The sequence below is a fragment of the Crinia signifera genome, chromosome 4 (genome assembly GCF_055691185.1).
Source record: "Crinia signifera chromosome 4, ASM5569118v1, whole genome shotgun sequence".
Taxonomy (NCBI): domain Eukaryota; kingdom Metazoa; phylum Chordata; class Amphibia; order Anura; family Myobatrachidae; genus Crinia; species Crinia signifera.
The window spans coordinates 2,068,711-2,082,614 of record NC_139220.1 but is presented as its reverse complement, the minus strand read 5'-3'; the positions used below and the strand labels follow the sequence as shown (position 1 = coordinate 2,082,614).

At 55.1% G+C, this 13,904-nt stretch overlaps 1 protein-coding gene across 9 annotated transcripts in view; it reads right to left on the bottom strand.

Annotated features, from left to right (window-relative positions):
* Positions 1-13,603, bottom strand: part of PLEKHA5 (pleckstrin homology domain containing A5) — a 120,836-nt gene extending 107,233 nt beyond the window's left edge. For 5 of the 9 annotated variants that reach the window (XM_083180728.1, XM_083180730.1, XM_083180732.1 and 2 more), the window contains exons 1-3: positions 13,409-13,600; positions 13,247-13,323; positions 4,546-4,603 (exon numbers count right to left, since the gene is read on the bottom strand). In XM_083180728.1, coding sequence (XP_083036854.1) covers positions 4,546-4,603; positions 13,247-13,323; positions 13,409-13,596 — 323 coding nt within the window. In that variant the 5' untranslated portion in view covers positions 13,597-13,600. Of the gene's footprint in view, positions 1-4,545; positions 4,604-13,246; positions 13,324-13,408 lie in introns of all 9 variants that reach the window. The other 4 variants (XM_083180729.1, XM_083180733.1, XM_083180735.1 and 1 more) reach the window with 2 other exon arrangements.
* Between the last annotated feature and the right edge of the window lie 301 nt (positions 13,604-13,904).

The window sequence follows — 13,904 nt, the reverse complement described above, 5'->3', positions numbered from 1 at the left end:
TTGATAGAGGAGACACTAGCGGGCAAACCAAAGGGCCAGCCTCCAGACGTAGCGAGGGCGAGGTGGAGGCCAAGTGTGCGCAAGTTACCCTAATGTAGGCAAATTGTTGTTACAAGACAAAGCTGTCAGAGGGCGTCTGTAAGACACACATCCCAGGACAGGAAGGCGCGCCAACACCCAGGACCGGAAGGCGAGCCAACACCCCAGGACAGGAAGGCGCCCCAACACCCCAGAACAGGAAGGCGCGCCAACACCCCAGGACAGGAAGGCGCGCCAACACCCCAGGACAGGAAGGCGTGCCAACACCCCAGGACAGGAAGGCGCCCCAATCCCCCAGGACAGGAAGGCGCGCCAACACCCCAGGACCGGAAGGCGCGCCCAACCCCCACGACAGGAAGGCGCGCCAACACCCCAGGACAGGAAGGCGCGCCAACACCCCAGGACAGGAAGGCGCGCCAACACCCCAGGACAGGAAGACGCCCCAACACCCCAGGACCGGAAGGCGCCCCAACACCCCAGGACCGGAAGGCGCGCCAACACCCCAGGACCGGAAGGCGCGCCAACACCCCAGGACCGGAAGGCGCGCCAACACCCCAGGACCGGAAGGCGCGCCAACACCCCAGGACCGGAAGGCGCGCCAACACCCAGGACAGGAAGGTGCCCCAACACCCCAGGACAGGAAGGCGCCCCAACACCCCAGGACAGGAAGGTGCCCCAACACCCCAGGACAGGAAGGCGCCCCAACACCCCAGGACAGGAAGGCGCCCCAACACCCCAGGACAGGAAGGAGCGCCAACACCCCAGGACAGGAAGGCGCCACATGTGAATAGCGACCTATAGGTGCAGATTCCTCCATGACAGTTCAAAATTTGTTCTTCTATGGTAGAAACAGAGGGACCCAGATTTGCCGCCTGTGAAGCCACCACTGTAATAACCCCTAGATGTCAGAGCTCATGTTCTCTAGTACAACCTGCGCCCTTACCTACCAGTAACATCTACGCACACACGTAACGCAACTCCTCCCCCCACCTACACACACCTAAATACACACGCACACACGTAACGCAACTCCTCCCCCCACCTACACACACACACACGTAACGCAACTCCTCCCCCCACCTACACACACCTACATACACACATACATAACGCAACTCCTCCCCCCACCTACACACACCTACACGTAACGCAACTCCTCCCCCACCTACACACACCTACATACACACGCACACACGTAACGCAACTCCTCCCCCCACCTACACACACACGTAACGCAACTCCTCCCCCCACCTACACACATTACACAGAAGCCTCACACCTACATACACACGCACACAGTGATTACACGGAAGCCTCACACCTACATACACACGCTATGCAGAACCCCCCCCAATCTACGGACACAGGCCATGCACATCCCCCCCCCCATCTACGGACACAGGCCAGCCACATCCCCCCCCCCCATCTACGGACACAGGCCACGCACATCCCCCCCCCCCATCTACGGACACAGGCCACGCACATCCCCCCCCCCCCATCTACGGACACAGGCCACGCACATCCCCCCCCATCTACGGACACAGGCCACGCACATCCCCCCCCCATCTACGGACACAGGCCACGCACATCCCCCCCCCATCTACGGACACAGGCCACGCACATCCCCCCCCCCCTCTACGGACACAGGCCACGCACATCCCCCCCCCCTCTACGGACACAGGCCACGCACATCCCCCCCCATCTACGGACACAGGCCACGCACATCCCCCCCCCCTACGGACACAGGCCACGCACATCCCCCCCCCCTCTACGGACACAGGCCACGCACATCCCCCCCCCTCTACGGACACAGGCCACGCACATCCCCCCCATCTACGGACACAGGCCACGCACATCCCCCCCCCCCATCTACGGACACAGGCCACGCACATCCCCCCCCTCTACGGACACAGACCACGCACATCCCCCCATCTACGGACACAAGCCATGCACATCCCCCCCCCATCTACGGACACAGGCCATGCACATCCCCCCCCCATCTACGGACACAGGCCATGCACATGCCCCCCCCCCCCCCATCTACGGCGGACACACGCCACACACATCCCCCCTTCCTCTACGGACACAGGCCACACACATCCCCCCATCTACGGACACACGCCACGCACATCCCCCCCATCTATGGACACAGGCCACACACATCCCCCCCCCCTCTACGGACACAGGCCACACACATCCCCCCCCCCTCTACGGACACAGGCCACGCACATCTCCCCCCCCTCTACGGACACAGGCCACGCACATCTCCCCCCCTCTACGGACACAGGCCACGCACATCTCCCCCCCTCTACGGACACAGGCCACACACATCCCCCCCCCCCCCTCAATGGACACAGGCCACACACATCCCCCCCTCTACGGACACAGGCCACGCACATGCCCCCCCATGCATGTCGTCACCAAACAACACCGTAGAGTCTGATATTGAATGATATGGAGTTGCTAGAAATGCGGCAGGAGACATCTGTAGGAGACGTGACATACAAGCGATGCTCCTGAAGGAACCTCTGCTCATTCTGGGGACTGAATCTGCCTACGCCGAAGCTTACCCCAATGACCGATAGAACCGGTCCGCCAAGTCCCTGGGCTCAGAATACTTACAAAGTGGGGCTCGTCTATTGCCGCCCCCTAAAATCCGTAGCATCTTGTGGCTAATGGGGGACTGTGAGCAATAACACAGGACCCATAAACATCGGATTAGTATGTAGACCATCGGAAGTTTGTACTGATGTGTAACAAGCCCATAGTATGCACATACACCCAAGCACATCCATGTACATGCTATGCCTACCCATTATGCTCACATTCCCTGCATACATGCTGTACACACACACACAGTGTAAACACGAGCGTACAATGATCTGGTTACTGGAAGCCGGATTCCCGGGAGGATCAGCATAGCGCATGTGACATGGGAGCATGGGAACGCAGAAACTGACAGATAAACAGGATGTAGAAATATGGGGACAAATAATCCCCCTATGACTAGAGGAGGGGTCGCCGCTCTGTCCGCTGGGACCCTCCGGATTATGGACAACGAGAGGCCTGAATGCTCCAGGGACTTGCAGCCGGCCAGCTCGGAGACCCATTCCCAGCATTTCATTCAGCTGTGTTTGTGCAACATGTACAAACCTGAAGGGATTGCTCAATAAAGGGTTCTGGAGCCAGAAGGTGTAATGTATGAGTCACAAATGCTCGTTCCCAGGCTCATCCGTGAGATCAGCGAGTGCGGCTTCACCTGCTAACACACGCTACCGATTCATTACACCAGGAACGTGCAGCACAGTAATAGGAGGAGGATCTGTGTCACTGCATCGCTGGACTTACAGCTGGCGCAAGTAGATCAGTGAGCCACAGAGCTTACAATCATCTTTCTGCAGCAGATCCAACAGAGAACGCTCCGACCTCCAGGTTATATCTTACACATTATATATCTCGGATGCACATTGCACCAGACACCGATATTGACGACTCCACCGCAGGAAACAAAGGGTCCGATTCAGGTTCATTCACAAAGCACATTTGGTTTGCTAAGGGACAAAGCAATGCTGCACTGCAGGTGGGGCAGATGTAACATGTGCAGAGAGAGTTAGATTTGGGTGAGGGGTGTTCAAAATGATACCTACAGTAGCCCATCTTTGCATGGGATGGCGGAAGATTCACCAGCCACCATTCCCCGCCAGCCGCCCTTACAACAGGGCTCCCTCCGGGTCCCCGCAGCATCCCTCACCCCTAACCCTGTCCATCTCCCTGAAGCGGAGACGGACAGAGTTCCCATTCCCCGGCCGGGGGGGAACTGGGTCCCAGTCTCTATCACCGGCGCAAGGAATCTGGCGAGCGACGGCCAAAGATGGGACGCGCTCCATCTGTATATTGCAGTGTAAGAATAAAGCAGCCAGTATTTACCCTGCACAGAAACAAAATAACTCACCCAAATCTTACTCTCTCTGCACATGTTACATCTGCCCCACCTGCAGTGCAGCAAGGTTTTGACCATTAGCAAAGGACGGGTGTACGTCACAGGCCCAGGTACTGCAATGGCCGCCGTCAGCAGCTGTTATACCACAGAGCTCGTCACAGGCCAGTAGCAGGACGGGTGCCCGTCACAGGCCAGTAGCAGGACAGGTGCCCGTCACAGGCCAGTAGCACGACGGGTGCCCGTCACAGGCCAGTAGCACGACGGGTGCCCGTCACAGGCCAGTAGCACGACGGGTGCCCGTCACAGGCCAGTAGCACGACGGGTGCCCGTCACAGGCCAGTAGCACGACGGGTGCCCGTCACAGGCCAGTAGCACGTCACAGGCCAGTAGCACGACGGGTGCCCGTCACAGGCCAGTAGCAGGACGGGTGTACGTCACAGGCCAGTAGCAGGACGGGTGTACGTCACAGGCCAGTAGCAGGACGGGTGTAAGTCACAGGCCCAGGTACTGCAATGGCCGCTGTCAGCAGCTGGCTATAGGTAAGTATGGGAAGAAGCATCACTTACTTTATGTAGTATCTGGCACCCTCGAATGTATAGGCTTCCTCCCATCCTGTGGGCAGATCTGCAGGGAAGACAAATGCAGCAGTATATAAATAGCAGCTGATGGTATATACAATAGACAATGTAACCCAGAGAATGATGCGTCTGGTAGATGGGTGTGGAGTAAGTATATGGTCCACAGGGAAGAGGCAGACTGTACACAAGTCATGTTTGGGGTGCAAGTATGTACAGGTACGTGTCACCATAACACACATGTGGCAATCCCGGGTTCCAGCGCATAAACGTACACCGACCCGGGTCCGGTCAGCCAGGGATCCTTCCCAGGTACCCAGCAGGTTATACACAGGAAGGAGCCAGATGTCCCCAGTTATCTGACCCGGGTCCGGTCAGCCAGGGATCCTTCCCAGGTACCCTGCAGGTTATACACAGGAAGGAGCCAGATGTCCTCAGTTATCTGACCCGGGTCCGGTCAGCCAGGATCCTTCCCAGGTACCCAGCAGGTTATACACAGGAAAGAGCCAGATGTCCCCAGTTATCTGACCCGGGTCCGGTCAGCCAGGGATCCTTCCCAGGTACCCAGCAGGTTATACACAGGAAGGAGCCAGATGTCCTCAGTTATCTGACCCGGGTCCGGTCAGCCAGGGATCCTTCCCAGGTACCCAGCAGGTTATACACAGGAAGGAGCCAGATGTCCCCAGTTATCTGACCCGGGTCCGGTCAGCCAGGGATCCTTCCCAGGTACCCTGCAGGTTATACACAGGAAGGAGCCAGATGTCCCCAGTTATCTGACCCGGGTCCGGTCAGCCAGGGATCCTTCCCAGGTACCCTGCAGGTTATACACAGGAAGGAGCCAGATGTCCCCAGTTATCTGACCCGGGTCCGGTCAGCCAGGGATCCTTCCCAGGTACCCAGCAGGTTATACACAGGAAGGAGCCAGATGTCCCCAGTTATCTGACCCGGGTCCGGTCAGCCAGGGATCCTTCCCAGGTACCCAGCAGGTTATACACAGGAAGGAGCCAGATGTCCCCAGTTATCTGACCCGGGTCCGGTCAGCCAGGGATCCTTCCCAGGTACCCAGCAGGTTATACACAGGAAGGAGCCAGATGTCCTCAGTTATCTGACCCGGGTCCGGTCAGCCAGGGATCCTTCCCAGGTACCCAGCAGGTTATACACAGGAAGGAACCAGATGTCCCCAGTTATCTGACCCGGGTCCGGTCAGCCAGGGATCCTTCCCAGGTACCCTGCAGGTTATACACAGGAAGGAGCCAGATGTCCCCAGTTATCTGACCCGGGTCCGGTCAGCCAGGGATCCTTCCCAGGTACCCTGCAGGTTATACACAGGAAGGAGCCAGATGTCCCCAGTTATCTGACCCGGGTCCGGTCAGCCAGGGATCCTTCCCAGGTACCCAGCAGGTTATACACAGGAAGGAGCCAGATGTCCCCAGTTATCTGACCCGGGTCCGGTCAGCCAGGGATCCTTCCCAGGTACCCAGCAGGTTATACACAGGAAGGAGCCAGATGTCCCCAGTTATCTGACCCAGGTCCGGTCAGCCAGGGATCCTTCCCAGGTACCCAGCAGGTTATACACAGGAAGGAGCCAGATTACCCCAGTTATCTGACCCGGGTCCGGTCAGCCAGGGATCCCTTCCCAGGTACCCAAGCAGGTTATACACAGGAAGGAGCCAGATGTCCTCAGTTATCTGACCCGGGTCCGGTTTACAGTGTGACTGTAACCAGGAAGAGAGAGCTGACCCGGGTCCGGTTTACAGTGTGACTGTAACCAGGAAGAGAGAGATAACAGCTTCCACGTATTGTCAGGACCGCTCCAGATTTTACCCCATGCCCGCTTCATACAGGGATTCTGTCATCTATCCCTGCCTATCTCCCCAGTGAGGGACGGGGGACAAGGGTACTTACTATAAGCCCACACTCCGTCTGCCACGGAAGGGCTGTATAACCTGTAGAGGACACTGACTGTACAGACAATCCCACGCTACACCTTATCCTAGGGACAACATGCCTGCAGATCCAGCACTCTGTGTACAGTAGCACCGGCACACTGCACACATTCCCAGGCGGGCACAGAGGCCAGGGCAGGGTGACAGAAGTGGAAGATACTAATCTGCAGCCCCCATTAGCTGGCAGACTGGGAAGGCACACGCAGCGGTTATGGGACAGAGCACTGGGATTAGTAATAGGGAAACTGTAACAAGCTTCCCTGGGGCAGATGTGTTAAGCCAATCAGCTCCCAAATGCCACTGTTTAATGGCAGCCTATAGAATGATAGTTAGGAGCTGAACTGTCCCCAGAGTACACTGGTCTCTGATCACAGCCACAGGCCGATAAAACAATCTCATCCCAGTAACAGCATCACTATTTAATAACACGACTCCAACCAAGGCATCCTCATCAGCAGCTGCAGTGTATCGGCCTATCAGAACGCAGAAACATGGCGGACTCGCTCTCAGGGTGACCAGATTTACTGTCGCAGAACCACAAACCTACCAGAAAAACACTAGGGAAGGCACAGAAGATTTTTTTTATTTTATTCATGTTTTTTAACCCACTGGACTTCATAATGACATATACGTAATAAACCCAGGGGGCCCCGTCCTGTCCGCTGCACCGCCAGCCCCCCGTACCATCTACTACAATGCCAGCCCCATGTGTCACTGTCCCAATTTGGACACAGCGAGACAAGACCAACCAGCCCCTCTCCCAATAACTACACAACCAGAGCAATCAGCCCCTCACCCAGTAACTACACAACAGAGCAATCAGCCCCTCTCCGAAAAACTACACAACCAGTGGAATCAACCCCTCTCCCAATAACTACACAACCAGACCAACCAGCCCCTCTCCCAATAACTACACAACCAGAGCAATCGGCCCCTCTCCCAATAACTACACAACCAGAGCAATCGGCCCCTCTCCCAATAACTACACAACCAGAGCAATCAGCCCCTCTCCCAATAACTACACAACCAGAGCAATCAGCCCCTCTCCCAATAACTACACAACCAGAGCAATCGGCCCCTCTCCCAATAACTACACAACCAGAGCAATCAGCCCCTCTCCCAATAACTACACAACCAGAGCAATCAGCCCCTCTCCCAATAACTACACAACCAGACCAATCAGCCCCTCTCCCAATAACTACACAACCAGACCAACCAGCCCCTCTCCCAATAACTACACAACCAGAGCAATCGGCCCCTCACCCAATAACTACACAACCAGACCAATCAGCCCCTCTCCCAATAACTACACAACCAGACCAATCAGCCCCTCTCCCAATAACTACACAACCAGACCAATCAGCCCCTCTCCCAATAACTGCACACCCAGACCAACCAGCCCCTCTCCCAATAACTACACAACCAGACCAATCAGCCCCTCACCCAGTAACTACACAACAGAGCAATCAGCCCCTCTCCGAAAAACTACACAACCAGTGCAATCAGCCCCTCTCCCAATAACTACACAACCAGAGCAATCAGCCCCTCACCCAGTAACTACACAACAGAGCAATCAGCCCCTCTCCGAAAAACTACACAACCAGTGCAATCAGCCCCTCTCCCAATAACTACACAACCAGACCAACCAGCCCCTCTCCCAATAACTACACAACCAGAGCAATCGGCCCCTCTTCCAATAACTACACAACCAGACCAATCAGCCCCTCTCCCGATAACAACACAACCAGACCAATCGGCCCCTCACCCGATAACTGCACACCCAGACCAATCGGCCCCTCACCCGATAACTACACAACCAGAGCAATCGGCCCCTCTCCCGATAACTACACAACCAGACCAATCAGCCCCTCACCCAATAACTACACAACCAGACCAATCAGCCCCTCTCCCAATAACTACACAACCAGAGCACTCAGCCCCTCTCCCAATAACTACACAAACAGACCACTCAGCCCCTCTCCCAATAACTACACAACCAGAGCAATCAGCCCCTCTCCCGATAACTACACAACCAGACCAATCCGCCCCTCTCCCGATAACTACACAACCAGAGCAATCGGCCCCTCACCCAATAACTACACAACCAGAGCAATCAGCCCCTCTTCCAAGAACTACACAACCAGAGCAATCGGCCCCTCTCCCAATAACTACACAACCAGAGCAATCGGCGCCTCACCCAATAACTACACAACCAGAGCAATCGGCCCCTCTCCCGATAACTACACAACCAGAGCAATCAGCCCCTCTCCCGATAACTACACAACCAGAGCAATCAGCCCATCTCCCGATAACTACACAACCAGAGCAACCGGCCCCTCTCCCAATAACTACACAACCAGACCAACCAGCCCCTCTCCCAATAACTACACAACCAGAGCAATCAGCCCCTCACCCAATAACTACACAACCAGAGCAATCAGCCCCTCTCCCAATAACTACACAACCAGAGCAATCGGCCCCTCTCCCAATAACTACACAACCAGAGCAATCGGCCCCTCTCCCGATAACTACACAACCAGAGCAATCAGCCCCTCTTCCAAGAACTACACAACCAGAGCAATCGGCCCCTCTCCCAATTACCACACAGGCTGGGTACATGGAGCAGTGCTGAGTATATGACAGGCTGGGTACATGAAGCAGTGCTGAGTATATGACACAGGCTGGGTACATAGAGCAGTGCTGAGTATATGACAGGCTGGGTACATAGAGCAGTGCTGAGTATGGCACAGGCTGGGTACATAGAGCAGCGCTGAGTAAATGACAGGCTGGGTACATAGAGCAGTGATGAGTATGGCACAGGCTGGGTACATAGAGCAGCGCTGAGTAAATGACAGGCTGGGTACATAGAGCAGCGCTGAGTATGGCACAGGCTGGGTACATAGAGCAGCGCTGAGTATATGACAGGCTGGGTACATAGAGCAGTGCTGAGTATATGACAGACTGGGTACATGGAGCAGTGCGGAGTATGACAGGCTGGGTACATAGCGCTGAGTATATGACAGGCTGGGTACATAGAGCAGTGCTGAGTATATGACAGACTGGGTACATGGAGCAGTGCGGAGTATGACACAGGCTGGGTACATAGCGCTGAGTATATGACAGGCTGGGTACATAGCGCTAAGTATATGACAGGCTGGGTACATAGCGCTGAGTATATGACAGGCTGGGTACATAGCGCTGAGTATATGACAGGCTGGGTACATAGCGCTGAGTATATGACAGGCTGGGTACATAGCGCTGAGTATATGACAGGCTGGGTACATAGCGCTGAGTATATGACAGGCTGGGTACATAGCGCTGAGTATATGACAGGCTGGGTACATAGCGCTGAGTATATGACAGGCTGGGTACATAGCGCTGAGTATATGACAGGCTGGGTACATAGCGCTGAGTATATGACAGGCTGGGTACATAGCGCTGAGTATATGACAGGCTGGGTACATAGCGCTGAGTATATGACAGGCTGGGTACATAGCGCTGAGTATATGACAGGCTGGGTACATAGCGCTGAGTATATGACAGGCTGGGTACATAGCGCTGAGTATATGACAGGCTGGGTACATAGCGCTGAGTATATGACAGGCTGGGTACATAGCGCTGAGTATATGACAGGCTGGGTACATAGCGCTGAGTATATGACAGGCTGGGTACATAGCGCTGAGTATATGACAGGCTGGGTACATAGCGCTGAGTATATGACAGGCTGGGTACATAGCGCTGAGTATATGACAGGCTGGGTACATAGCGCTGAGTATATGACAGGCTGGGTACATAGCGCTGAGTATATGACAGGCTGGGTACATAGCGCTGAGTATATGACAGGCTGGGTACATAGCGCTGAGTATATGACAGGCTGGGTACATAGCGCTGAGTATATGACAGGCTGGGTACATAGCGCTGAGTATATGACAGGCTGGGTACATAGCGCTGAGTATATGACAGGCTGGGTACATAGCGCTGAGTATATGACAGGCTGGGTACATAGCGCTGAGTATATGACAGGCTGGGTACATAGCGCTGAGTATATGACAGGCTGGGTACATAGCGCTGAGTATATGACAGGCTGGGTACATAGCACTGAGTACATGACAGGCTGGGTACATAGAGCATTGCTGAGTATGACAGAGGCTGGGTACATAGCGCTGAGTACATGACAGGCTGGGTACATAGAGCAGTGCTGAGTATGACAGAGGCTGGGTACATAGCGCTGAGTACATGACAGGCTGGGTACATAGAGCAGTGCTGAGTATGACACAGGCTGGGTACATAGAGCTGAGTATGACACAGGCTGGGTACATAGCGCTGAGTATGACACAGGCTGGGTACATAGTGCTGAGTATATGACAGGCTGGGTACATAGCGCTGAGTACATGACAGGCTGGGTACATAGCGCTGAGTACATGACAGGCTGGGTACATAGAGCAGTGCTGAGTATGACAGAGGCTGGGTACATAGCGCTGAGTACATGACAGGCTGGGTACATAGAGCAGTGCTGAGTATGACACAGGCTGGGTACATAGCGCTGAGTATGACACAGGCTGGGTACATAGCGCTGAGTATGACACAGGCTGGGTACATAGTGCTGAGTATATGACAGGCTGGGTACATAGCGCTGAGTACATGACAGGCTGGGTACATAGCGCTGAGTATGACAGAGGCTGGGTACATAGCGCTGAGTATATGACAGGCTGGGTACATAGCGCTGAGTATATGACAGGCTGGGTACATAGCGCTGAGTATATGACAGGCTGGGTACATAGCGCTGAGTATATGACAGGCTGGGTACATAGCGCTGAGTATATGACAGGCTGGGTACATAGCCCTGAGTATATGACAGGCTGGGTACATAGCGCTGAGTATATGACAGGCTGGGTACATAGCGCTGAGTATATGACAGGCTGGGTACATAGCGCTGAGTATGGCACAGGCTGGGTACATAGCGCTGAGTACATGACAGGCTGGGTACATAGCGCTGAGTACATGACAGGCTGGGTACATAGCGCTGAGTACATGACAGGCTGGGTACATAGCGCTGAGTACATGACAGGCTGGGTACATAGCGCTGAGTATGGCACAGGCTGGGTACATAGCGCTGAGTACATGACAGGCTGGGTACATAGCGCTGAGTATATGACAGGCTGGGTACATAGTGCTGAGTATGGCACAGGCTGGGTACATAGCGCTGAGTACATGACAGGCTGGGTACATAGCGCTGAGTATGGCACAGGCTGGGTACATAGCGCTGAGTATGGCACAGGCTGGGTACATAGAGCAGTGCTGAGTATATGACAGGCTGGGTACATAGCGCTGAGTACATGACAGGCTGGGTACATAGCGCTGAGTATGGCACAGGCTGGGTACATAGCGCTGAGTATGGCACAGGCTGGGTACATAGAGCAGTGCTGAGTATGGCACAGGCTGGGTACATAGCGCTGAGTACATGACAGGCTGGGTACATAGAGCAGTGCTGAGTATGACAGAGGCTGGGTACATAGCGCTGAGTACATGACAGGCTGGGTACATAGAGCAGTGCTGAGTATGACACAGGCTGGGTACATAGCGCTGAGTATGACACAGGCTGGGTACATAGCGCTGAGTACATGACAGGCTGGGTACATAGAGCAGTGCTGAGTATGACACAGGCTGGGTACATAGCGCTGAGTATGACACAGGCTGGGTACATAGCGCTGAGTATGACACAGGCTGGGTACATAGTGCTGAGTATATGACAGGCTGGGTACATAGCGCTGAGTACATGACAGGCTGGGTACATAGCGCTGAGTACATGACAGGCTGGGTACATAGCGCTGAGTATGACAGAGGCTGGGTACATAGCGCTGAGTATATGACAGGCTGGGTACATAGCGCTGAGTATATGACAGGCTGGGTACATAGCGCTGAGTATATGACAGGCTGGGTACATAGCGCTGAGTATATGACAGGCTGGGTACATAGCGCTGAGTATATGACAGGCTGGGTACATAGCGCTGAGTATATGACAGGCTGGGTACATAGCGCTGAGTATATGACAGGCTGGGTACATAGCCCTGAGTATATGACAGGCTGGGTACATAGCGCTGAGTATATGACAGGCTGGGTACATAGCGCTGAGTATATGACAGGCTGGGTACATAGCGCTGAGTATGGCACAGGCTGGGTACATAGCGCTGAGTACATGACAGGCTGGGTACATAGCGCTGAGTACATGACAGGCTGGGTACATAGCGCTGAGTACATGACAGGCTGGGTACATAGCGCTGAGTACATGACAGGCTGGGTACATAGCGCTGAGTATGGCACAGGCTGGGTACATAGCGCTGAGTACATGACAGGCTGGGTACATAGCGCTGAGTATATGACAGGCTGGGTACATAGTGCTGAGTATGGCACAGGCTGGGTACATAGCGCTGAGTACATGACAGGCTGGGTACATAGCGCTGAGTATGGCACAGGCAGAGGCTGGGTACATAGCGCTGAGTATATGACAGGCTGGGTACATAGAGCAGTGCTGAGTATATGACAGGCTGGGTACATAGCGCTGAGTACATGACAGGCTGGGTACATAGCGCTGAGTATGGCACAGGCTGGGTACATAGCGCTGAGTATGGCACAGGCTGGGTACATAGAGCAGTGCTGAGTATGGCACAGGCTGGGTACATAGCGCTGAGTACATGACAGGCACACTGCAGTACATAGCGGGCAGTATACAGGGATTGCAGCGTTACCTGGGCTCCTCCTGTGTCCGGTCAGCACCGTTTCTCCGGTCACCGGGTGCAGCCATGTTGTGCTCTTGGCTTCCTCACTGTGGGGACAGAGACATGTCAGCGCGGGCACAGGGCACACATGTAATATGTATGTAACATGTATGTAACAGGTGAGGCGATTACTTGATGAAGAAGACGCGGCCTCCCCCGGTGATCCCGTAGCCCCACGCCCAGGGTAGAGAGCTGACCCAGTCCGGGCTCGGATCCGCCGCCATGTCTGTCACGGAGCGGGACCGCGCACAGCTTCTCTCCATGGTACGCGCAGCGCGCTCCCGCAACATGACAGCAGCTGGCCAATCACAGCACGGCATCTGGAGCGCGCCTCATATCCCGCCCCCCTCCTCAAACTATAGAGCTCGTCCTCCCGCCCAACCACATCATCCAGTCAGTGACAGGCAGCAGCGGCATGAAGCGGGCACTGGGGGCAGTAGTGAGGTAGGGGAGGAGCTGGGGGCAGGCAGTGAGGTAGAGGAGGAGCTGGGTGTCAGTGAGTGAGGTAGAGGAGGAGCTGGGTGTCAGTGAGGTAGAGGAGGAGCTGGGGTAAGCCAGTGAGGTAGGGGAGGAGCTGGGGGCAGGCAGTGAGGCAGAGGAGGAGCTGGGTGTCAGTGAGTGAGGTAGA